The 25,885-nt window shown below is 38.7% G+C and overlaps 1 protein-coding gene across 2 annotated transcripts in view; it reads left to right on the top strand.

Annotated features, from left to right (window-relative positions):
* The window catches only part of LOC127934765 (insulin-like growth factor 1 receptor), a 78,999-nt gene extending 54,081 nt beyond the window's left edge, over nucleotides 1-24,918 (top strand). The window contains exons 4-21 of one of the 2 annotated variants that reach the window (XM_052532349.1): nucleotides 1,088-1,224; nucleotides 2,337-2,481; nucleotides 3,933-4,141; nucleotides 6,903-7,029; nucleotides 7,155-7,390; nucleotides 7,473-7,640; nucleotides 7,810-8,014; nucleotides 12,387-12,664; nucleotides 12,890-13,032; nucleotides 13,135-13,300; nucleotides 13,386-13,488; nucleotides 13,581-13,651; nucleotides 13,839-14,068; nucleotides 14,274-14,381; nucleotides 14,639-14,798; nucleotides 14,917-15,046; nucleotides 16,708-16,842; nucleotides 19,574-24,918. In XM_052532349.1, coding sequence (XP_052388309.1) covers nucleotides 1,088-1,224; nucleotides 2,337-2,481; nucleotides 3,933-4,141; nucleotides 6,903-7,029; nucleotides 7,155-7,390; nucleotides 7,473-7,640; nucleotides 7,810-8,014; nucleotides 12,387-12,664; nucleotides 12,890-13,032; nucleotides 13,135-13,300; nucleotides 13,386-13,488; nucleotides 13,581-13,651; nucleotides 13,839-14,068; nucleotides 14,274-14,381; nucleotides 14,639-14,798; nucleotides 14,917-15,046; nucleotides 16,708-16,842; nucleotides 19,574-20,072 — 3,250 coding nt within the window. In that variant the 3' untranslated portion in view covers nucleotides 20,073-24,918. Of the gene's footprint in view, nucleotides 1-1,087; nucleotides 1,225-2,336; nucleotides 2,482-3,932; nucleotides 4,142-6,902; nucleotides 7,030-7,154; nucleotides 7,391-7,472; nucleotides 7,641-7,809; nucleotides 8,015-12,386; nucleotides 12,665-12,889; nucleotides 13,033-13,134; nucleotides 13,301-13,385; nucleotides 13,489-13,580; nucleotides 13,652-13,838; nucleotides 14,069-14,273; nucleotides 14,382-14,635; nucleotides 14,799-14,916; nucleotides 15,047-16,707; nucleotides 16,843-19,573 lie in introns of both variants that reach the window. The other variant, XM_052532348.1, reaches the window with a different exon arrangement.
* The last annotated feature ends 967 nt before the right edge of the window (nucleotides 24,919-25,885 follow it).

Raw genomic sequence — 25,885 nt, 5'->3', positions numbered from 1 at the left:
CAATCCACTTACATTATTAGAGTGATAGACTGAAACGGTTTGAGCTAAAAATCTCAGTTTGTGATGGCCTGTGGGTAAGCAGATAAACATCAAAATTTATATTTTTGGGTAAACTATTCCTTTAATTCAGTAACCACTCCAACTTATTTAGAGAGTCATTTGAACAATTCAAAATAACAAAATATGGCCCTTTGGAATACTTCATTCTGACTGGTTGATCACAGCGTTCTGTGGTAAAATTATTTTGTGTAACTTCCATTGGGGTTTATTTTGTGATAATGCCCACACATTATCATCACATTAGCAACGACATTTGTGAGATTAGATGAACACGTTCATCTTTAACTTTCATTTATAAATCCATAAAGCTAAAATTGAACATTTTACCACAGAATTGGTCCTAAACAACAGCCCTGCCTGTTCTGTGTATGCTATGGTGGCTCCCTTATTTACACCAAACCTGTGTACACTTTCTACAACCCTTTTATACGCCACATGAACATCTTAATTGTTCTAAAGCTGTTATTTATGCCGCCATTAGGATGTATGTGCTGATTTGAAGGCCTAGATTGAGATTTATGATCTCAAAATCCTGGACCACTTACTTTCAGGTTGCACAGAACGATGCTGGTTTCTATTGGGAGAAAAAAAGTCAAGAGAAATATATTTAAACTAGGTAAAGGAGATTGTAATGACCACACCTTGGACGTTACTTGGACACCTGCACCTTTCAAGTTAAACATTAAAAGAAAAATCACTTCATTTATTTTTCCGTGTAACTTTTTAGATGTTGAGCCTGTTTTGTAAATTGACCAGACCTGGTTTTGCCTCACCGCTGACTTTATGATCCTCCTTTTAAGTAAACCTAGGGTTCAAGTGAGGACTCTGTTAAGCACAAAGACCTCATAAAGCAGTGACCTTGTGATTGTCAAAAACAGGTCTTAAATGTTGTTCATGTTTTGGTGAGACAGACTAATCCTGTCACGGTTCAGTGGTGTTTGCCTGTCTGGAATCCGCATGTGTGGCTGTGATCTGTCCTTGACACTCTCTCTCTCTCCCTTCTTCTCCCTCTCTCTCCCACCTGCAGTATGTTTTGTAGCGCATGTGACGGACTGTGCGATAAAGTCTGCGAATCTAAAACAATTGACTCGGTGGATGCTGCTCAGTCCCTACAGGGCTGCACAGTCATCAAAGGAAACCTGCAAATCAACATCCGGCGGGGCAGTAAGTACCCTCGCCCTCACCCTCCTCTCCCACAACCGCCATTAATAAGGTGTTTCGCATTTCTAGACAAATGACAGATCAAAGCTTGTGCCTCTCCCTATTTTTTATACATATATTAAATATATCGTAGAAAACCTGTCAAGAGAATATTACAATTGTGATTTACAACTTGAGAATGTAATGAAAATTTGTAAAATATTAAAATGTATAGTAATTTTTATAAGGGTTATTTTATATATATATATATATATATATATATATATATATATATATATATATATATATATATATATATATATATATATATATATATATATATATAATTTTTTTTTTTTTTTTTTTTTTTGCTGCTGTGCTCTGCTATAAAATATTTATTTTGATAGATAGGCTATATATATTTTTTAATAAAACATTTTTTTTGTTTGTTTTACTAAAATACTTTTTTCAGGTCCAAATAAAATTTTGTAATTGGTACATTATTTTTTAAGTTAAAAAAAAAAACTCAAATTGAGAGAAAGGAAAAAGATTTTTACTCATTTCAAATATTACTTAACTTAAAATATTAGTATTTTTTTTTTCCTTTTTGAAATATAATTCAATATATAAGTAGTGTGAACATTTAAAGATAAAGTTGAAATGAAAAGTGGGTAAAACAATTTTTTTCAAATAAATTTAAGATAAATATTGTACAGAAAATATTAGAAAAATCGGGTTTGGTTTAATAAAATGAAACTATACAATCCAGTTAATTATTTTGAAAATGTGCACTTAACATATATTTGTTTAAATCAATTTTTCCAAAGACTGGCATGTGATGCACAAGTTAAAATCTCTTTGGGAAAATGTGGGTCCTGAAAATGATTGGTCAGACACTGGGGGATCCTGATTATTGTGTTGATTAACTGACAGATATTATCCTGGGGTGACAAAATAAGGCTCAAGTATTTTTTGAGTATGAGCCGCCAAAGCTCTTAGTGGTTTGATATGGGACAGTTGCTGTCGCCCATGTATCACTCAGACTGATGAAGTGATGAGTTAGTGCAGACACTGTGTGTCCTGTGGGATTTGTGCTCCAGTGTCATAACTCTTTCTCTCTCTCTCTGTTTCCCCAGCTAACATTGCATCAGAGCTGGAGAGTTTCATGGGCCTGATCCAGACAGTGACTGGATATGTAAAGATCAAACACTCTCACACTCTGGGCTCGCTGTCCTTCCTCAAGAGCCTGCGATACATTCATGGAGAAGAGCTCATGGAGCAGTAAGACTTTAATGCACATAACGAGTGTTGTGACATTTCGAATGATTAATTGTGTCCAGAACACAACTAATCTGCAAAACAGGTGTTGTAAGCATGCTATATATCTCATTAAACACCAGTTATTCATTGGCCCGCTTAGGACTGTGTCAGGATCACTTATGTCATCTTTTGATTGGCAGAACAGTTTGACTCCATTGATGTGGGGATAATTTCAGCTTTAAACTGAACAGTATCTTGATCATGTGAAGAAAAAAGCTGTTTATTTAATCACAAATACAAAAAAAAGTAATATTGTTAAATATTATTACAATTAAAAATTTATATTTCATTATATTTTCAAATGTAATTTATCCCTGTGATGGGACAGCTGAATTTACAGCAGCCATTGCTCCAGTCATCAGTGTCACATGATCCTTCAGAAATCAATCTAATATTGCGATTTGGAGCCTTATTATTATTATCATCACCAATGTTAAAAACTTTTTTGTTTTACTGCTTAATATTTTTTTTTTGTAGGATTTGATGAATAGAAAATAAATAGAAATATTCTGTAACATTCATAAATACTTATACTGCCACTTTTGTTGATTTCATTGCCAAGAGTATTAATTTCTTTTTAAAACATTGCTCACTCCAAAATTGTAAACATTGGTGTATTAAAACTCTCCGAATGTTTCAAAAACCTGCTTGACCAGCTGAAGCGAGTTAGACCAGCTGGTAGGAGGTTTGTTGTTGGTCAAAGATGATTAGCAGCTATCATGTTCTGAAACCAGAACAGCAGTCACGTTGCAACATAGTCTCATGTCTGGTTCAGAAAGAAGAACGTGAATATTTCTTGTATATCTCTGTGTCCTTCACAGTCCTCTGATTGTAACACATTTCTTTAAGGGTTTTCTATAGGAATCGTGAAAGTAATAAAATGTCAGCTATAATGGAATGTACAGCTCAGGGTCATAAAGCTGAGGTTTAGAGATTCAGCTAATATATGTATATGCACAGAAGTATACAGGAAGTGAAAAAACAAAAAAAAAATCCTATTAATCTGCTATCTGACTCATTTTTCTTCACATTTTTATGGAGGATGTCAGAGGGAGGTTGTGGGAACTCTTCTGTTGTGATCTCACTAGGGTTGAGTTTCATCTCGTGGAATGCTTGTAAGCAGCTCAGACATTCTTCGCGTTCCTGAGGTGTTCAGTGCGACTCGGTCTGCTGCAGCTGTAGAAGTCATCTTAACCCTCTTCTGAGCCCTGATCTCCATGCATGCTTTAATGAAACACAATCTGTGCACGCACTTCAGTTGTTGTTGTTTTTTTACACATATCGCATTCGTCATGTGTATAACCAGATCTGATCATTCTCATTGCTCTTCTTGGTTCGAATTTTCATGCATTAAACGTAAGAAATGTAATGTTTAATACTTTGTTGTTTGTGTGTGTGTTTTCCTACTACAGGTTGTATGCATTCTCTGCAGTGGACAACCAGAACTTGCAGTATCTGTGGGACTGGAGTCAGCACAATCTGACCATTAGAGATGGAAAATTGTTCTTCCGTTTCAATCCCAAGCTTTGTATGTCTGAGATCCAGAAAATGTGGGAGAAGACTGGTGTTGAGGAAAAGATGGAAGAGGACGATGCTCGTAGCAATGGAGAACGAGCAAGTTGTGAGTAGATGAAGTGTTTGGCGTACTAAAACCAACCAAAGACCCAGTTTGCCCCACTAGTTTCCGCCCTCTCTTGATGCATGCCGCATGGATCCTTCAACCTGTTTATTCAATTTTGATATCCGTGAATAATCAACTTTCCAATATTATGGGCTGTAGAATCCCTCATCACTTTCTTTCTTTATTAAGTAACAGTAGATAATATCCCAATTAAATAGTAAAACTCAATCCTCTTTTTTTTAAACCATCGCGAAGAAAATAGTTCTTTTTAAACTGAAAATCAAAAAAAGTGTATATATATCAATCACTGGATTAATTCTCTTAGAGAATACATCACATTAGGAAAAATAACATTCACTCACAATAATATATTTACATTTATCAACATTTGGAATCCATTCTGGTTTTATTTCAATATAATCCAGACACATGGAACCGGAACCGTGCACTCTTCCAATCACAACTTCATAAACTTCAAAAAAAGAGAGAAAAGGAATGAGTGAAATTAATGTTTATATATCTGTGTGTATGCGTATGTGTTTATGTATGCATGTGTATGTAGGTATATTATCGACATGTAAATCCACAGTTTTATTATTATATTATTAAGGCTATGATTTCATTATATAAACACGGGCGCTGTGCATTTCAGAGTCTGGTGCTGTTCTGCTTTGCGTTCTGCTGTTACCGGGGAAACAGTTATATTTCTGCCGTTCCGAAAGTGCCTCCTGCTGGCAGAGAATGAATGTGAATTTTTTTAATGGAGTAGAGTATTCTGAAGGCTGCAGTTTCAGGACCGCATTTCTAGGACCCTATAGGCCATTTCTTTTTAAATTATTTTATTATTATTATTTATATATTTTTTTTGTATATATATTAGCAATTCATACTATTTTATAGCAATTCCTATTCAATTATGTATATTATTATTATTTTTAAGGAATCATGTAGTTGTTAAATTGTATACACTTAATTATAAAGGCTATAAGATCTATTAGTTTTTAGGTTTTTAAATTCTGTTTTCTTAGAAAGACTTCATTAGCGGCAGCACAACAAATGTGACGTCCGATGTCTAGCCCATTTAACAAAGTGCAGTAAACGGTAAAACAATTGCAGTACAAATTTAACATTAAGTACATTATAAATGTAAAAACCTAAATAGGCTAAATGGAGATTGCCTCACTCTCACGTTCACGCCAGCTCTTAAATAAAAAATAAGCTGGAAAGATAAAAAAAAAAAAAAAATTCTATAGTTTCCATGGATCTAGTCTTTGCATCTGTTTGTTTGATGTGTGAATCAGGTCTCCACTGTTGGAATGGAATTGGCTAGATGTTACTGTCACAAAAAAGGGTCCTAGAGGAAATGCGATCCTGAAACTGCCATTTATAAAACCAATGTGAAAATTGACACATTTTTTTACACTGCAAACACACAGAGCTGCAAATGTGAACTGGTAGATCGATTAGAAGATAATGCATATAAATGTATGTTATTTAATTTAATATAATAATTGTTTAAATTTATGTAATACTTTTAACTCGTCCATTTTCTTAAAAAATGGTGAAAACATGTATCTGAACTGTAAATCATGCTTTTAACAGTCACTTTACAGTTTAATACGTTACTATAGACATTGCCCTACCCTGTTCATATGGTATTAATTTTATTTTATATGCAGGGCTTAAAAAGTCTTAAATTTGAGCTTAAAAACCCTGTCTCAGTGATTCTGTCAGAACTGTTACTGAGTCAACATTTAATCATTGTACCATTTCTACTACCAGGTAGGTCTGAGAACTAGGTTTAGAATGTTACGAATGTTAAATCAGTGTCATTGCTGATTGGTTGCTTGTATGACAATCTGTAGTTAAAGATTCACATTTGTCAAAGGATTTATTATATAAAAAAAATTATCTAATCGTAATTTAGACTCATTTCTATTTCACATTCTGCTATAAATTAAATCTATCTGTAAATGAATATATTATCTATCAGACAATAAACCAGTATAATGTATCAGTATAATTATTCTAATTAAATATTGTTTTTAAATTGAGTTTTTTTGACAATTGAAATTGAAAATTTTTATCGCATTAGAAGCAAAATATCAAGCCAAGTGGCCTCTGCAAACACAGTGCTGGAAATTTTCTCAGAAGTAACTTAAAACTGAGCCATTTTGCAATTACTGGTGTCAGCTGGTGTCTAGATCCTTTTTAAATCAGAAAGTGTCATACAGGTATATCCATTTTGAACAGTATATCTATAATTTTATTGTTTGAAATCTTAACTTATTTTTTATAAAAGGTCTTAAACAGCTAAGTGTGCTTGTACAATTTTTCTTGTAAATACATTTTAGTGGTTTGATATTTTGGTATATGATGCTGTGGCATTTGTACGTGAAAACCAGTTTGTAGACGATAGCATTATCTCTCTACAAAGACATCACTAAAGACTCTTAAAATGCATTTTGCTCACAAGGTGTCCAAGTCTGTAGCTGCTCTATTATGAGTTTGACAGATTTCTGCATAGGGCGAATTTGCTTTGAAGAATGATGATAATGGCTTAGCCAATTTTTTTTTTTCCGCAGAACACAATTGCTCTGACTCTATACTGGTGAGACATTAACAGAAGTGGCTTTTCTAATACCACTCTGATTCCTTGAAGCTCATGAAAGATGGAAAGGCTATGGCACAGTCTTACATTCAGGTTGAAGAACTCTTATGTGTGCTTTTAGTTAAATCTCTTTTATGACCCCTCTTCTAGGTGAGAGTTATATTCTAAAGTTCAAATCCAACCACACTCAGAGTACTCGGATAAAGCTCACTTGGGAGCGATATCGACCGCCTGACTACAGAGACCTCATCAGCTTCATCGTGTATTACAAGGAGGCGTAAGTATCAGCCTGCTAGAAGTTACTATTATAGACACATTATTCACATTGAGTTTATCAGCGGCTTCAGAGTTGTGATAAAGCATTATATAAATGTGCATTTGTGCACTGTTGTCTCGATGTAGACCATTCCAGAACATCACAGAATTCGATGGACAAGATGGATGTGGCTCTAATAGCTGGAACATGGTGGATGTAGACCTTCCTCAGGACAAATTGGCAGACCCAGGGGTATTGCTGTCCCCACTTAAACCCTGGACACAATATGCCATCTTTGTGAAAGCTGTCACCCTTGTTGTAGAGGACAAACACATTCTGGGGGCTAAGAGTGAGGTGGTCTATATCCGCACTAATGCATCAGGTTGGCTTCACCACTTTCCAATATCCAGTATCCAGTCTACAATTTGACTTATTATGCCAACTAATATCTTGCAATTCCACAGCGCCGTCAATGCCCCTCGATGCCCGCGCATATGCCAACTCCTCTTCATCCCTGATGGTGAAGTGGTCTCCTCCCATATCTCCCAATGGGAACAAAACCCTCTACTTGCTCCGTTGGCAGCAGCAGGCAGAAGACCGTGAACTTTACCAGCATAACTACTGCTCTAAAGGTATGTTTGCACCATTGAAGTGCCTTTTTGCTTCATCTACCCTCACCACCACCATTGACCAGAGTCAGGTATTCCAGAGAACTGTGCAATAACTATATTTACAAAACGTGTGATGTTTTTGTTTTTGTTGCTCGATCAACTTAGTCCGTGTCATTGTTTTGGACTACAGAGCTAAAAATTCCCATCCGCATCTCAGCCACGGCTTTGTCGGACATGGAGGGCGAAACAAAGCCAACCAAATCAGATGTTGGCGGGGGTGAGAAGGGCTGCTGCCCATGCCCAAAAACCAAGGAGGCCCTAAAGGCGGAAGCTGAAGACCGATCTTACCGAAAAGTCTTTGAGAACTTCCTGCACAACTCCATCTTTACACCCAGGTATGACGCATGCACTGACGGCGTTTTCTGAAGCTCGTATCACACTTGATCGTATCGTGAATGACGCAGGTCTGTTCGGTTCAGTGGACACTTGCATCTCCGGCTATTTGAAAACATTTATATACTCCAAATCCCTAAGCCCGGTTTAAATGTTTGAATTATTTTATTTTGAACAAAGTATATTTGAGTTTCAGTACAAGTCAAATCAACATCACTTGTGGCAAAATATTACCAATCTTATATTACCAGTATTCAAATATTACCAATTTTGTAAAAATGTTACAAACCTTGTTTACAGTGAAGCACTTCAAATGGAAGTGAAATGAGGTCAATCAGTAAATGTACTGTGTTTCAAACATACAGCCATAGGATGTCAACAGTTTGCATGTTAACATGATTTTAGTGTTAATTAGTTTACAAACCAAAAAGTTCAACTTTGTTGCCATGATAACCTAATGCCTAAAAGCATAAAAATTGAATTTAAATTCATTTCTATAAATAAGTGTTAAGTAAATAGTGTTTTTATAAAATTAAAAGCTCTACAAAAATGGTCCCCATCCACTTTCATTGACCCACTTTAACCTCGATTGAGATAATTTACTTAAGTACATTTTGGTTGACTTTTGCATGACAAACATTTCTGGTACAGCGGTGAATTTCCGGTTGATGTCCGATATGAATTCAAGGTCCCGATGGAAATCTACTGCTCTAGTGACTGGTTAGGTGGACCCTCGGTAGTCCTGGGTTACTCCCAGCACTTTCTGCCACAGTTTACAAAAGTGGTCTGAAGCCCTTAATTTTTTCATTCTTCCTGGAGAGCAATTATCAAAGTGGGTCTGAGCTCATAGTCTTGAGGCGGGTTGATTTCGTAGAATCAAAACCAGAATTTGGAGGCCCGGACTGAGGCCTAATTATTTCGACATGGGGCTGACAAGATCAGAACATGAGGTTTTGGAAAGGGGTAGGTGCCAGCAGTGGAGGCTGGAGTGGATTTAGATGGCGAGGAGGGGAAGGTACGAACTCCAGGCCTGTGTGGCCACGTTGTTTGTTGCTGGAGCGACGGTGGCGGTTTCATATTAAGACTTCAGCAGGCTGTAATTTGGGATGCACGAACAGATGCAGACTGGATTAATGAGACTGGAAAGCAGCCGCAGGCTTTAGTTCGCTGAAATAAGGAGTGACGTCTGCGTTGTGTTATCTGTTTACCTTGCTTGTGGCATCGGATGTTTTCTTGTCTCATGCAGGAGAAGAGCGACACACAGGAACTGGTTCAGGTTTATTGAGACGCATGCTTTGAGACTTTCCAAGGGTTCATTCAGGACATCTGCAGTCAGCCTTTTTTGTGGGTTGTTTATTTGGTTGCGAGTATGTGTGTGTGTGTGTGTGTGTTTTGGGGTGGGCTGGGGTTTTGAGTCATGAGTATTGATGCACAAATCGATGTCGCCAAACATCTTCTACTACTTAGCTTCCCCAAACCTCTGCTATTTGAAGCCCTATTTTCATCAAGGTAATGGTTTGCGGTTCATTCAGGGACAGCGTGATGCACCCCTCAACCCTAATCTCTAATCGATGGAAAACAGACTTTTTCTAAATGTAAATATGCTTTGCTTTAGTAGCAGGATGCTCAAGAAGACCTTTTCTCCATCACTGATGACTTATTTCCATCTTGATCCACCAACCCCAGCCCCCTCGCTGTGCTTGCTTTAGAAGTTGGGCTGACAGATTTGTCCTTCTCCGTTCCCACTGAGTGGACCTCATTATCCATGTTCAAGACAAAACCAATCGAGTCTGAGAAAAACTGGAGATGCTAAAGTCTTGAATGAAGCAGATTTTTTTTCTTCTATTCAGTGGTCGTCTCCCCTTTCTCTTCCTCTCGTCCGTGCTCTCTCTCTCTCCCTCCATCCACAGATGCTTTCTTTGTTTGCTTTGGAGTGTCCGGCTTCCAGGAAATGTACAGCAAACCTAAGTGGAATGTTAATGAATTCCAAAGTAAGATCCCTTTCGAGAGGAGGTGTGGCTGCACCGTCTTCTCTTTCGAACTCCCACACAGCTTGATCAGCTTTTCGGGCTCTGTAATGGGAGTCCGAGTCATTCCTGAGCCCTGCGTTTCAGTGAAGTCTTGACTTTCTGCCAGGGGACGTAAGGTTTTGCCTTTGCATCAATGACACGTAAGCCTTCCTGGATGTGCTGCTGTCAGTGTTGCTATGTCAACACCTGCTGTTACGCCTTTCGTCTGAGGTTTGCAGGAGTAAAATCTTCCCTCAGGACCCTGTGTGTCTACATGACTCTTTAGTTCTTGATGCGAGCCTGACCTTTTCTAGAGCCAGTAGCATTTAGGTTGAGATCAGTGTTTATGGCTGTAGACAAGAGGCAGATCCTGACTGTAAAGACCCTAAGCATGGGCTAAAGGTTAAGAAAAAGATTTTATACAGTACTTGTACTGCATATTATGGATGTACTTACATAGTTGAGTTTTTTTGTCTTTGCACTGGATGAGTAGAGTTGTATTGTAGAACTGTTGATGTGAAGCTCAAGTATCATGATTTGATCTTCTACAGTAAACACCCTCAAGGGTGATCTGAATCCCTAGTTAATAAGTATTTAACAGTGTCCAGTTGCTTCCAAAATCCCCACTCTTAAATCATGGAGCGCCGTTTAATGGAAGTGACATGGAATGTGGTTAGAGTTGATTTGATTGTTCCTCCCTACAGCGTTCTGCGTTGGCTTTTATTAAAAGTTTCCACTCTCACACATACACAAAAGCGAACACAGACTAAAAATCTTCTCTCATTACTGTCATTTCTCAGTTGATTAATTCGAGCTGGCAGAATAAGGCTTATAGTTATGTTTAAACTTTCATAATCATCAGTGGTTAAAGTTCGTAATTGCTTGTAGATGTGCTTCTTGCAGAACGTTATATAGGACACTCAAACAAGCCTTTGTGCCTGTGTTGCAATGTCGGTCTGGAAAAACAGCTGCTATGAAGTCTACAGAGCAAAACACTTGTCACTTTTTTTTTCCATATGCAACAGGATCATATAAAGCAGACTCAAATTTGGCAGAGTTTAGAGACAGCACACTTATATGGCCAGTATTTTTCTGTAGCCACTGTTTATTGTTATATGTTCAGTACATCAATCTATAACTAGCTACAGTTCCCAAACTGTTTTAGACAAAAGCTGAAAACCTGTATTGCCTGTTATCGTCTGTCAGTCTTTGTCTGACACGATCACTTTCCTCTCTTGTGTTTGTTTGGCACACTGGGGTTTCCTCCACATTCATCTCAAACCATCCTCTCTTTCCCATCTGTGGTGGATCGTATTGTTTGGTCTGACTATTGAATTTTTACAGAGATCCTGTGTGAGCAAATCGGTACATGTCTCCTAAAAGTGGCTCTAGGTAAGGCTGTGACCCTGCCCTAGTTATACATGTGAAGTGGCAGTGGGTCCGTTGGCGTCTGGCAAGCTCTTGTGGTTGACTGCATGTCTTTAGTGGCGACAGGGCTGACCTGTAGTTTGCTCATTGCCTAGTTTGCTTATAATGCACTGTCTCTACAATCAGAGGCAGAGTCGGTCATATCATTATTATGGATGTTCGATATTTGTTCCAAATATGCCTTCCCATTTCATTTTCTCATCTGCAGAAATGTTTGTTGTATGTGTAATGCTTCATTTGCAATCATATATTTTATAATGAGCATTGAGGGTGCAAAGAAACGCTTCACGAATACACACTGGTTTTATACCTGGACAGGAAGAAGAATCCGAATGAGAAGAAAGGGTCAGGGTAGACGAGAGAGTTTACATTTCTTGGATTTTCTTTTAAAAACGGAAACCAATTTTCTATGAGTGATCAGTCCCAGCCCAGCTGAATATATAACCCTCATAAGAATTTTAAAGAGCTCATCATTTAGGATGATAAATGACTGATAATATTCAGAAGAGAAAAAGGAGCCCTGTAAGTTGTAGAGTATCTTCAGTGTTAGTAGGACATAAGAGAATTAGGCTTTCGCGTTAAAGGAAGTGGTGTGTGTTGTAGACTGCTCTACATCTTTTACGATCTCTCACTGTCATTTTTACATCATTTCCTTTTCCTCTTTTCTTTATTATTTTACCATTTACTGTCATTCACTAATTCATTTCCTTTTACATTCTCCTACTTCCTTTTCCCATTTCATTTCCTTGCTAACTGTCATTGACTACTTCTTTTTCCTAATTTCTGTATTAATTTTTATTTCCCTCATTTCATCTCCTTTCCCTTTTCCGTTTCCTTTTCTTTGTTGCTGTTATTTTACTATTTCCTTTTCCTGTCCTTATTTCCATTTCCATTTCTTGAATTTTTATTATAATATTTTTTTTTTTACATGTCTCAGACCTCCTGACAGGAAGCGGCGAGACCTGTTTGGAGTGGCCAATGGCACACTGCTGCAGAGTGCAAGCAGGAACAGCACAGGAGCGGAGAGTAACATCACTGACCCCAAGCTGCATGAGAAAGAGTACCCTTTCTCCGAGGACAGAGTCTATACAGAGTTCATGGAGGTATCCAACCTGCAGCCCTTCACAGTGTACCGCATCGACATCCACGCGTGTAACCACGAGATCCACCGCTGCAGTGCCGCAGCTTTTGTGTTCTCCAGAACCAAACCAGCAGGTCAGCGAAACCAAAAAAAACCAAACCCATGCACAAATGACTGCATATCCAGGCCAGAAAAATATCACAATTCCAGTAATTCTCCACTGCGCCTACAGCATGTTTTTTTTTATTTATTTGTTATCCTGTTCATGTTAACAGCAATTAAAACGGTAATGTAATCAAGATGTTATTGAATTACTATAAGAGCGCACTGGCCTTGAGCAGAGTTATCTTCTTCCCCAGACAAAGCGGATGATATTCCCGGGACTGTAACTCAGGAGAGGGATGAGAGGGGAGAAGGAACAGTGCTGCTGCGGTGGCCTGAACCTCATCACCCTAACGGACTGATCCTCATGTATGAGATCAAATATCGCCTGGGAACTGAGGTTAGTGTGACAACTAAATATTTCTACACCATTAAGAAATAGTTAAAACTGCAGCCAATGCCACAAACCAACTGTGTGTGTATGTGTGCGTGTGTGTTACAGCCCGAGAAGCATGAGTGTGTATCACGGCAGCAGTACAGAGTGCTGCGAGGAGCACAGCTTAGCAATTTGCCCTCTGGAAATTATTCTGCCCGGGTCAGAGCCACATCTTTGGCTGGGAATGGGTCTTGGACTGAACCAGTGTCCTTCTATGTGCCACCCCCTAAAAGTAAGAACGCACATAAGAAACCTAAGTTTTATTTTTAGGAGGTATGTTGAGGTATCTTCTGTACAAATGTCCTTCTTTCTTACAGGAAATTATGATAATGCCTTCATGCTGGCCATCATCATTCCTGTAATAGTGCTACTGTTGCTCACTGCATTGATCTCCGCTGTCGTCTTTGTCACCAAAAAGAGGTTCATGTCCCATCTAGTGATAAATAGACTTTTATTTTAATTTCCAGTGTCCAGTACGGTCTTTCAATATGTTTTTCACTGTTTCCTTTCAGGAATAATGACAGGTTAGGAAATGGTGTGCTATATGCTTCGGTAAACCCCGAATACTTCAGTCCTTTTGAAAGTGAGTATTATGTCCAAAAAAAAAAAGGATTAATATTAAGATAATGATTAATCACAGGTTTTCACCTCCTGGCAATCAATGATTTGATTAATGATTTAATGATATATATATTTTTCTATTGCTACTGTCATGTATGTTGCCCTGCACTGCCTGTTCAAATGCGCTGACCTCTTTTCTGTCTCTTCAGTGTATGTGCCAGATGAATGGGAAGTGGCTCGGGAGAAAATCACTATGTGTCGTGAGCTGGGTCAGGGCTCCTTTGGTATGGTGTACGAGGGCATCGCAAAGGGCGTCGTCAAAGATGAACCGGAGACCAGAGTGGCCATCAAGACCGTAAATGAATCCGCCAGTATGCGTGAACGCATCGAGTTCTTGAACGAAGCTTCAGTTATGAAGGAGTTCAACTGTCACCATGTGGTAAGAAAGAGTTCAGAATGTCTTCCAGCATTTGGTTTGCCAACAAATCCTGTTTTGAAATTCTTAAAGATATTTGTCCTTTTTATGTACGTGTGTAGTTTCTGTGCCACTGGCAATGCAAAACAATGATGCTTTTCACATAGATTGTTCAGAGACAGGTTTCTCAGTTTCTAAGTCTCATTTCTGTTCTTGTACCCTGGTTTAGGTGCGACTTTTGGGTGTGGTTTCACAAGGCCAGCCCACTCTAGTTATCATGGAGCTGATGACACGGGGCGATCTGAAGAGCTACTTGCGTTCTCTCCGTTCCAAAGAGGTTCAGAAACATCCCGTCTGCTTTGATTATCTTGCTGCTTTTTAGATAAAAATTACACTTCTAGTTAATTACGCTTATTATCTTTCTTTTTTTTTTCTGCTCAGATCTATGGCCAGCATCTCATGCCCCCTTTTAGTTAATATTCACAGTTCTTTAAAGCTACTTGCTATTTCAGTCAGCTGTTCAAAAAGGGTTTGTAGTAGAGAGAGAGAAACCGAAGTGTTAAATGCAACCCTTTTTTTTCTGCTATGTAGCAGGGCTCTAGCAGCCAGTCTTTGCCTCCGCTGAAGAAGATGATTCAGATGGCCGGTGAGATAGCGGACGGGATGGCATACCTCAATGCCAACAAGTTTGTCCATCGGGACCTGGCTGCCAGAAACTGCATGGTTGCTGAGGACTTCACAGTTAAAATCGGAGGTAAATCTCAGTGTTTCTTTGCAGCACATCACAGAAATCCATCAATTCAGTCTGATTGAACAACAGTGGATTGTAAGGTGTGACTGACTTTTCATGTTTGCTCTCTTCGTGTGTTTAGACTTTGGCATGACAAGAGACATCTACGAGACTGATTACTATCGTAAAGGAGGCAAAGGGCTGCTGCCAGTGCGCTGGATGTCACCAGAGTCTTTGAAAGATGGAGTGTTCACAACAAATTCTGATGTCTGGTAATGAGCACCGGGGTCTCTCTGATTTTTCTTCACACGCTAATGCAAGAATATGTTGTTCACTGCATCATGTATTTTTAAGTGAATTTGAAGTGAATTTACCGGTCAAACATTTTGGACATACCCTACTAATCAAAATTTTGGGGTCTTTACAATTCTCTTTTATTGTTATGAATTTTAAGCAGCCATTAATTCAGTGTTCAGTGTCACAGTATATTTCAGAAATAATTCTAATGGGGTGATTTGGTTATAATTTCTTCTTTCATATTTATTATTATTATTATTATTATTATTATCAGTGTTGAAAACGGTTATGCTGATACAATTTTTTTAAAATTAATAAAATAATTAATTCATTAATTAATTAATAAAAATTTCACCTTTTGTGGAGCCCCCTTCCAAAAAAATTAAAATTAAAGGATGTTTTATATTTTCATCTATAAAACCCTGCATAAAAATACATGTGAAGAGAATATTACAACAAATTTAAGTTCTTTATTTAAATAAGTAAAATCCCCTGGTAATAATTTAGCTATAAGCTTTTAAAATCAAAAGTGTTTCATATAAGGGTGTCCAAATTTTGACTGCAGAAAATCTGTGACTTTTTCCAGTTGAGCAGCAGGCTGTCCCATCAGAGACTCAGCAGCCCCTCTCCACCACAGGTTCCCAGCTGGCCAGAAAGCATTGAAACTGTCTCTTTATTTTTCGTAATACAACAGGAAGCCTCATAGGTCTATAAGTGATTTTTTTTCACTGATGTCCTGAGCCAAGGGAGAATATGCATCCCATTCTTCCAGTCCCAGCTAAGTGAAGCGTGCCCAAACACATTGTGTCTTTGTCTCAGACAGACTGTCTCTCCGCAGCTTTAGTCCCAACAGTGGCGGTTCAGTCGAACAGAGTCACGGTGCCATAGACCGACTCTTCCAATTCTGCTGTTTCCCAATCTTCAGCGTCCCACAGCTCTGTCACTCTGTGCGCTCCTAACCTTCTCCAGATGTTTGGTAATGACGGGGTTGGTGTGCCAGCCCAGACCCGCCTCCCTGTCCCTCCGTCCGTATCTGCCGTTTTTGAAGTCCCTGAGATGAAAAGAGCCACAGCGAGCTCCCATCTCGTACTCCCATAAACCTCGCCGTTAGGTGTCTTTATTTGTTTCCTTCCCCTGAAAAAGTCCCGCTCTAATGCGGTTTTGTCTTTCAGCACACAGATGTTGCAGCCAATTAGATGCAAGTCACTGTTGTAATAGTCCCGTTTTAAAGGGTGTTGAGCTTTGTCTCAGATCCTCGGCCAATAACGAAAATTTGTTCTCCGAGAACTAATGAATAACGACTGGCAACAGTGTGCTCTTTGTGTGGTTTCTATTTGGGGTTTGCCGACTTTCTGGTCCGCTGCTGCACTTTCTCACCGGCCGCTGGCTAATATATGGACTCGTTCTCATTAATGAGGAACACAGGGCTAACAAAAACACCACACTAAAAGAGAAAAGTTCATGTCAGCGGCTCACGCGGTGTTTGCAAATTTCGCACTGTTTTGAAAATGAGCAATTTGTTGTTCCATGCTAGAAGAAAAAAAAAAACACACAAAAGGCTCCACAGCACTGCAATTGTCTCGAAAGCGGCTCTTCATGAATATCTTGATATTTTAACCAGTTTCTCTGTCTTCAGGTCGTTCGGCGTGGTTTTATGGGAGATTGCCACTTTAGCAGAGCAGCCATACCAGGGCATGTCCAACGAGCAGGTACTGCGGTTCGTCATGGAGGGAGGACTTCTGGATAAACCGGACAACTGTCCCGACATGCTGTGAGTCCACCGTCTGCACTTTGCTCCCAAATTTGGCACTCTGCTTCACAATGTTAACCCTTTGTCCTCTAACCGACCTTTTTCTATTTAGGGATGCGATATCACACTAAAATGTCGGTAGTATGTCACCAGACGCTGCTGCTAACGTCAGGCCAAGCGAAAGCCCGACTGGTGACATTTGCGTCATGGGTTAAAAGGAGACAGGTGACATCATGTTGTCAGGGAGCCTCCGTCCATAGAAGGGAGAATTTGCGGTTCCCAGGGGGTGACCGGAACGGTGACCCATGCTGCTCTGCTTTTTATTAAGAGCTTCTCGTGCTTATCTTCACATCATCTTTAGAGCGTGTCTGCCTGCGTCACCGGTCCGGTCTGCCGTTCTCCTTTTCTGGGCTGATGTCAGTAGCGAGGCATGAGGTCTGTCTGTCCGTCTCTCCTGACCCCTTTCCCCCCTCAGTCACTCTTTCTTGTCAACTGTTATGGAAACACAAACCCCAGGTTTCCATGGCAGCTACGACGAGGTGTCCTGATTGCACGAGAGAGGGGGATTGAACATATGCTGCGCTACTCTACATAGGTAGCGCTTTAAGACTTTGTCATCTGTATCTCATCATTATGCCTAGCTAAACATCATGAAGTCAGGATGTCATTCACATTTTTATGATATCATGAGAATTGAAGTTGTACTTGGCTGAAATACAAGGGCAGAGATTCAGAAATGGCTTGTAGATCCCTTCATCATGTTGAGTTCACTATTTGGATATTTTTATCCCAAATCTTTTCAACTATGATATTTTTGTAGCTTTTTTTAAAATAGTATATCACTAATCCTATCATGGAATCATAGGTTTTTCTTGCTGATTTTGAGTTTATTTTTTTTAGAATTTGTTCCATAATTGTCCTTGACAGTCAGTACAGTAGCTCTGTTTTGAAACCTAGTGAGCTGCCTACATAGACAGCATATTAAGACATCACAGTCATACTTTTGACATGACTACACTACTGTTTAAAAGTTGAGGTGTATAAGATTTTTTAAATGTTTTATCTGATTTGCATTTTTCTGATCAAAGAAACAGTAAAAACAGTAATATTGTAAACTATTATTACAAATGCATTGACAAGCTCAGTCAACTTTTTTTTTCTTTGTTAGCTTCATGCTAACATCAAACTCTTTTTTTTTTTATTTTTTTTTTTTTATCAATTTTGAGTTGAATCTCTCATGCTGAGTGCTTTTTGCAGAGTTGCTAACTTTGTGCTCCAAAACAGTAACTTGCGAGGTTTTTATTATTAGAAGGCAGCCGTTCACAGGGGCAGCACACAGGAAGGTAGCTCACTGGGTTTCGGAAAAGTGATGGTGAGTGCAGACAGCAGGCAAGATTTATCACATTTTCTAAATGGGTTTGAATTCACTTCAGTGAGTAACAACAGATGGCCTCGGCTATGAATTTGAGATCCAACAAACTCCAAACAGGCAGGTTACTCGCGAACGCCAGGCCTGTGTCCAAAAAAACTCGCCTTTATTTTGAGAGAACGTCTCAGAAGTTGAAACCACAGAAGAGTTGAACTTCCCGTCAGTTCCTAATGCCCAGCAGAGAAACTTCCAGCGCACTGTTTGACCCGATACTGTGGAATGTCTTTGCGAGAAGGCCTCTGTGTTGTGTGGCTAAGGCGCCCTGCTCTGCTCTAAACCTGCGGCTGGAGATCACTTAAAATGTATTTCAGTGGGCCAGTGAGTGCTGGCGCTATTCTTAGCTTGTTTGTTTGTTTTACCAAGATGTGGTGGGACAGTACCACACCAAACTGTTATGATCATGGGTTTATGATTTTGTTTTGTTTTGTTTTTGGCTCTTTTGCTTTTCATGTGTTCTCAGCTGTTCACATAGAACGAGTCTGTGAAGTGTTTAGGATAGCAATTCTGGCATAGTGCACTTCTCCATGTGTGCGACCACAAAATGTTCTAGAAGTTGTGCGTTGTTCCACAACACTCCTGTGTGCTCTAGCTCTAGTGAACACTGCCACCTGTTGATGGGTGGAGATTTTTAGGGGGATAACACCCTAGGATTTATGAGATTTTATAGACATTATATTGCTTGTTTGCAATGCAGTACAGTATATGAGTGAAATCTGTACATGAAAATAAGATTTGTACATTTTCTGGAAAGAGAATAGTGCTAACACCAACTGCAATGCTGAAGAGTTGCTAGTTCTGATTTATACAGGCATATTTCTATTATAATGTACATTTTGCGTACAAATAAATGAAACTTTCCTTTATTATGAGTATAGAAGTTTATAAAAAAAAAATTATATTTTAATATTTCTATTTAGATTTTTATTTCAGTTTTTAAGTAATTTACAGTGCACTCACTTTAGTTCATTTTATGTAATATTTATACTCCATTGCAGATTTATTTCAATTAAAATCAACTGTTTTTTTTTTTTTTTTTTTGTCAGGCTTATTAAGCTACACTGGACATAGTTTATACTTTTGATTCACTTAAAAGAACTGGCTTGAAAGAGTCATTTGTTCATAAATCAGGCAACACTGTTAGTGCTGTGTGTATTTGATTTACTCAAATGAACTGGCTCATAAGAGTCTTTTGTATTTTTATTTTAGTGTGCATTATTATGCAGTTCAAAGTCAGTTTTGAATAAGGCAAGAAACTTTTTGTGTCGTGACTTTCGATCAAGTATCAAACTACAGTGTGATGCAATTTGTGTGTCTGCTCTACAGGTTTGAATTGATGCGGATGTGCTGGCAGTACAACCCTAAGATGCGACCGTCTTTTCTAGAGATCATCAACAGCTTAAAAGAAGAACTGGAGCCGCCTTTCCGGGAGGTTAGCTTTTTCTACAGTGAGGAGAACAAGCCACCCGACACTGAGGAACTGGACATGGAGGTGGAGAACATGGAGAACGTTCCACTGGAACCTGCTTCTATGTTGGCCCCCTCCTCTCAGGGGAGCACAGGGGCTCAGACCCATAGTCCACAGCCACTCTCCCCAGCTCAGGGGCCAGGGACGCCGATGGGGTCTGCCCCGACCCCCTCCACCTCACCGCCCTCCTCAGCCTCTCCGGGCCTGGTCTTAGACAAGCACACAGGACAGGTAGCAGCAAACGGGCCAGTGGTGTTGCTGGGGCCGTCGTTCGACGAGACGCAGCCCTACGCGCACATGAACGGAGGGAGGAAGAACGAGCGAGCGCTGCCACTGCCTCAATCATCGGCCTGCTGATCATGCCTGCTCAGTCTCCCTCTACCCCTCACACAGGGTACCCACAATTCCCTCGCACTTTTGTGTCTCTATGTGGTATTTTTCTTTCGTTCTCGAGGAGTCAAACCCCAGGGCTGACCTTGGAGGCGATAACCAGTTGGACTGTGTCCTATCTGGATGTCTGAGGATCGTTTTGTTGTATGACGGAGGATGTTTAGTGTGCCTGGTGACTACAAGCCTACAAAAACTCTTGCAATACTTAAGATTTCAGAACAAACCACCACACTAGAGAGCCCTGGCTTTCACTTGTGTGAAAAAACAACTTGTTTTAATGTTTCTAAAGGAAGAAGACCTGCCAGTTCATTGTGAAACAAGAGAGACAAGCATATTAGCCAGCAAGCCCAGCCCGGGAACACTTTCGGGGTGCATACGAGTGTGTTTTTAGACAAAACAAAATACACATTCCCCTCCTCAGCGCAAGTACTTTTCTTCAACTAAAACTGTCTTTGTCATCACATTTCTTTTTCAAGATGCGGCAGAAACTTTCTTCGCTGCGACTGCTTGTTTTCAATCAGTGATTGGTCACATTCGTGGTTGATCCACCCTTCTACTTAAACCATCTCGAGTGTGTTTGTGAGAGAGTGAAATGGGATTTTTTGAAACTGCCAAATTTTTGCCAAATCAAATGTTCTTTTTTATAAAAAAAAAAAAAAAAAGTTATTTATCATTACCTGACCCCCTATTCACAGCAGATTTTTTCGAGGTCGCACTTTAAAGTAGCGCAATCTAGAGACTAAACTATGGGGGATTTCTGGACCTCATCTTTTATAATCAGCTTGAGTTTGTAAATCTTTCCCCTTTCCTCCTTTTATATGGCTCTCATCTCCAACTATTGCATGGCAGTTCCTGCTGCACCCACCATCTGTGAGCTGAGCCTCTGTGAGAGCGATCTCTCCAGTCGAAAGAAAAGATTGCAGTGCTGATCACGAGATCGGTGCGCTGCAGAGAGGTGATATGAATTATAAGGGATTGGCTCGATCATGAAGCAAACTGGAAAACAGGGGCTTCATTTGTTTCAACATCTGTTTTGAGAGATGAGCGAGGCATTGTACACAGCAGGTATTTTTTGGGATTAGTCATGAGTCTCTCTGTACAATTCCTGCGACTCTAAGGGTCTTACAGTTCTATGTTAGACCACAAGATCATTTACAAACAAATCATTGGTTTAAGTCACTTTTGATAACTTTTTTACGGTTTTGATGTTCACCTCTGTGTCTGTACATAAAGAAGCTGCTATTTTTTTTTCTTTTGTGGGTGTTTTTTATATATACATATATTTTTATATATATAAATATATATGTATATATAAAAAAAAAAAACATATATGTATATATAAGAAATTCTTCAGGTTTAATATTTTATGATATCTCCACTACAGTCCATTTTCTTATGCTTTATACTCTTCTTGCAAAAAAAGAAAAAAAAGTACAAAAAAGAGAGTAGCAATTTATTTTTATTTTCTCCCTAAGGGGTTGTCTTCATTGCTACATGTCCATTGCCTTGTGTTTTTTAACTCATTATTATTATTATTATTATTATTATTATTAGTTAAAAGAAACTCTAGCTCTGCATGTGATCTTTAGGCACCCTTGATACAGTTGTCTAGCATTGCTCACGAGGTGCAGCTCAATCTCAGGTTAATGTTATGGTTTGGTTTTTTCAGTCATTCTCATCATAGCTGATTCCACCTCAGCTTTTTAGGTTGCCGGTCTCTGCTTACAGTGTAGTAAGCCATTTAGTATGTCAGTGTCCGTGCTCATGTCTCCTGCCAGGCGTCATCAAAGAAGGTTTCATTTACATTTCTTTACCCTCCTAGACTATTTTTGTAACCCATCCATGTAACTGAATAGTATCTTCCACGGCTTAATTTGTCTCGCATGCCCCAACCAGCCTGTAATACCTCCAAACAAAATACATTCATAATCTCTGCTTTGGCGTCACGCGCAACCCACGTCTACTTTATAAATCCATACAATGTGCACTAACCTTCCTGATGAAATTCGCCATCTGTAACCAAATAAGAACGGGTTCAAATTCAGAAAAGTGATCGGTTTACTCAAAGAATGTGAAATAGAACAGTAGGGTTCCCTGGCTAGTTTTAATTTGAAGGATTTCTCCATGTGCATTCGGGAACGTTACCCAGAACTTATTTATCCTGTCTTACAAGGTTATTTTGTTTGGGGGGGGGGGGGGTATATTTTGGGTTCTGTTATTACAGAAATCACTGTACAAATGCTCTTGTGATTTAGTATAAAGTCTGAATTCGAGATGCATTTTGCATGATGTCATGACTGGGGGACTTTCTTATTTCATTTCCTTCAGCATCTATCTACCTCATTCTCTTTTATTTTTAATGTGTCAGTGATGAAATGATAAAGTAAATCACACTTTTTTTTCCTGTAGAGGACACTTTATCATCCTCTGTCTTGTCTCTGATTTAAAAGAACAAAAACAAAAGATCTTTAAGCACCACAGAGCCCAATCTTCCAGGAATGGAGAGAGGAAGTCATGGTGTGAGCTAACATGCCTATGGGATTCCTAATGGTGTGTCTCTTGCATCCCTTATCACATGCCCAGCAACACAAAAATCCCACAGCTTTCAATCATGCTGCAAAACTTTTTGAATAATAATATTAAAAATACCTAATTCACCAGATGGTTTAATCACGATGGACCATAGAGAAACATAGTTTCTATCAGTGTATTCTTTTTTTATTTAATATTCTTCTTCAGTGATATCCTCTTATCCACCATATAAATCAAATAAACTGTTCATAAAGGTTTAGGAAAGCATATCTTAAGTAAAGGGGACATATGCTAGCAAATAAATTATCCTCACATCGAGTTACTTGCTATGCAAGTTAAACTTCAATGGTAATTTTCAATCATCTTTTGAAAAATAAAAACAGTTGCAGTAAGAAAAGTGTCACGTGAAGTATAATTCATGCAATTAACATCACACTGTTATTATAAAGTACAGTTGAGGCATAGAGGATGGGATATAGAACAAGAAAAACTGTTCAGGATATTGTTTCCATTAAATTCCATTAGCTTACATGATCTTGTTCAGTAAGAATTCATCTGCAGAATTGACAGATCATGGCACTGGACATCCTGTTTCCCAGCATGCCCTTCTCAGACACACTGTGCTTTTGCACAAAAATGTTGTTCTTTTACTTTTTTCAATAGCCTATAATTGAAGGCGACATTAATGCACACTGATAACTACACCTAGTTTATAAATAACCATTTTTAATACAATGGAATCATCCTTCTCTTTTTCTTCAGTCTGCTTTAATACCGTTCGGTCGAAGCATCTAACAATTTCATAACACTATCTTACAACAAACCAGTGGATTTTTTACTTTCTCATAAACCTACCTGGAAAAACATTCCAGCCGATGTGTTTGCCCAGATGCACTCCACATATCTAGTGAGTACCATGTATAAAGGGCCAATTGTTGTCACCGTATTCATCAACATCATTCTCCATAGAGAGAAAGGGCTGTCGTTTTGCCTCTCTTTTCTACTGCTGCTGACAACATGCTGCTTAACGGAGACTACAAATAGTCTTGCCAATAGCATTGGGTAGGTGGAGGATCTAACCAACATTATTTCTTTCTCCAAACAACTGCTGAAAACAGATGGGTCAGACGATTAAAATGCAAAGTGGATTCGGAGAAAGTCACGGTCTTACAGCCCCTGGTCATTCTGTTTCATGGCACTTAAAATGGTTTTTATCTTTAATATTTTGGATCTTCTGAACTCCAGGGGTTGGAAATGAGGGCACTTAGTAGGAAGAGACCTGGTCGGGATGTTGAGAGGCGCATTGTTAGTAAAGAATATTATTCTCTGTGGTACAAAGATGATCAAAACAACCATTCTATAAAAGCCCTTGTGCTTGTATTGTTGCTTATGTATATGGGTGGGATTGTATCACATGTAGATGTAGTGATTAAGATTTTGATGTGTTTATAATGGGAAAATGATAGATATCACTATTTATTTCTGTTTCTTTTTTTCTTTCTGTAATGAATATGGACAAAAGCATTGGCTTGTTGCAAAGTGAATGTCAGTTTTCATTGAATGCTGCCAAGGTTACTTTAGTTACCAGTAGATTACAGATCTACAGAAACACACATATACACAGACACAAATAGGACAGCGATGTCCAGTAGATTACGGGTAGTCATGACACAGAGAGAGAACATGACTAGAATTTAAAATTAAAACGAGACTAGTTTACAGTAGAAATAGCTTATGTTGCAAATGCAAGTTCTCTGCAAACCTGAAGGTAGATTGACTGAACATGTTTTTTTTCCCTCAACTATCATAAGAACTATTATTATTTTATTATATTTCTTCATAATGCTAAACCTCAGGTTTAGAAAAGATGCATGTATGCATTTTAATTGCAATAATGAGCTTGAGGTTTCACAGACATCATTTCCCAGGCACTGTTGTTTTTGCTTGGCATTCCCACAAATTTCAAAAGGGGCCTTGATCTACTGTACTGAAAAGAGTTAAATAACACTTCTTATTTTCCTTTCACAAAGAAAAAAGGAGGAAAAATAGAAATCTCTGTGTCGTTGCATTGATTGGTAGAAACTGATGGTGAAACAGCTTGGTTGGTACTCTCGTCTTCTTGTAAGTTATGTATCTAAGGCCTCCTGTTTTTCAGTTTTCTTCTCACCTTCAGTTGAGACGGTAGACTTTTTACATGCCATTGGCTTAATGTATATCTGAAGAGTTTTCATGTATTTTCTTTTTTTCTTAAATTTTGAATTAAAAAAAGAATGAGTCTGAAGGCCTGTGTTGAGTGTCACTTATTACATTTCTGCTGTGTAATCTGTTTTAGGATTATGTTTGTGGAGAATGTTTTCTTCAGTGTTTTTCTACCTGTTTTCTGTCCACGTATCTGGAGGTTGTGTGTTCAGGGCAGTCCAGCTGGCGTAACAGAGCCTGTGTGATGGTCTGGAGTGGTAGTACCAGTTTCTCTGGGCTTGCCAGGCTGCCTGAGGCTCCCACATGGATCAGCGTAGCCTTTCCCCACCCTTTCCCCACCCATGGTACAGTGAAGGGTAGTGTACAAATCACCACAAATCACAAAGGTACCTGCAGGTTGTTAACTTGGTTTAGTATACTGTTTGCGCCAGTGTGATGCATTTGGCTCCTGGAGCTATGCCCAAATGGATATCAACCTGCCCATCAAAAAAAAAAAAAGAGACTTAACCACTATTTTGTATCAAAAGTAACAAGAATACCTTTAGTTCTAAGACATGTCATCTCAAAATATAAACAAAGCATCTAGTAATCTCTCCTCTGTTACGAAGTCTGGTCTGTCTTACCTTTGGAGTCATTGTCCTGCCATTAAATCATCAAGGACTTGTTGGGAATCTCCTTAATAATCCATGACCTGCCATCTTCAAACACTGCTTGAATAACAAAGTGTGACCATAATAGGTTTATCTGACTGATGAGACGTTATAATGACTTTACATGAAATTGTAAGCACATTTATATGGATTAATACCATGTTCATCAGTTTAAAATACTATTTGTATTCTTAAAGGAACAGTTCACCTTAAATTAGCATTTTGTTAAAACGTAATCTACAAAAAGAAAAAGAAAAAAGACAAATGTACAATTAAAGGAGTTTAAAGTGGTGACTTTTGTTTTCTTCACTTAAGAAGTTAGAAAATACGTGATTCGAATGGGTTGATTACTTCTTTAATATCATATACCCAAAACACACTTCATAATTCAGTAAGTGT

This window comes from Carassius gibelio, chromosome A18 (genome assembly GCF_023724105.1).
Source record: "Carassius gibelio isolate Cgi1373 ecotype wild population from Czech Republic chromosome A18, carGib1.2-hapl.c, whole genome shotgun sequence".
Classification (NCBI taxonomy): domain Eukaryota; kingdom Metazoa; phylum Chordata; class Actinopteri; order Cypriniformes; family Cyprinidae; genus Carassius; species Carassius gibelio.
This window is presented reverse-complemented; position numbering and strand designations above follow the sequence as displayed.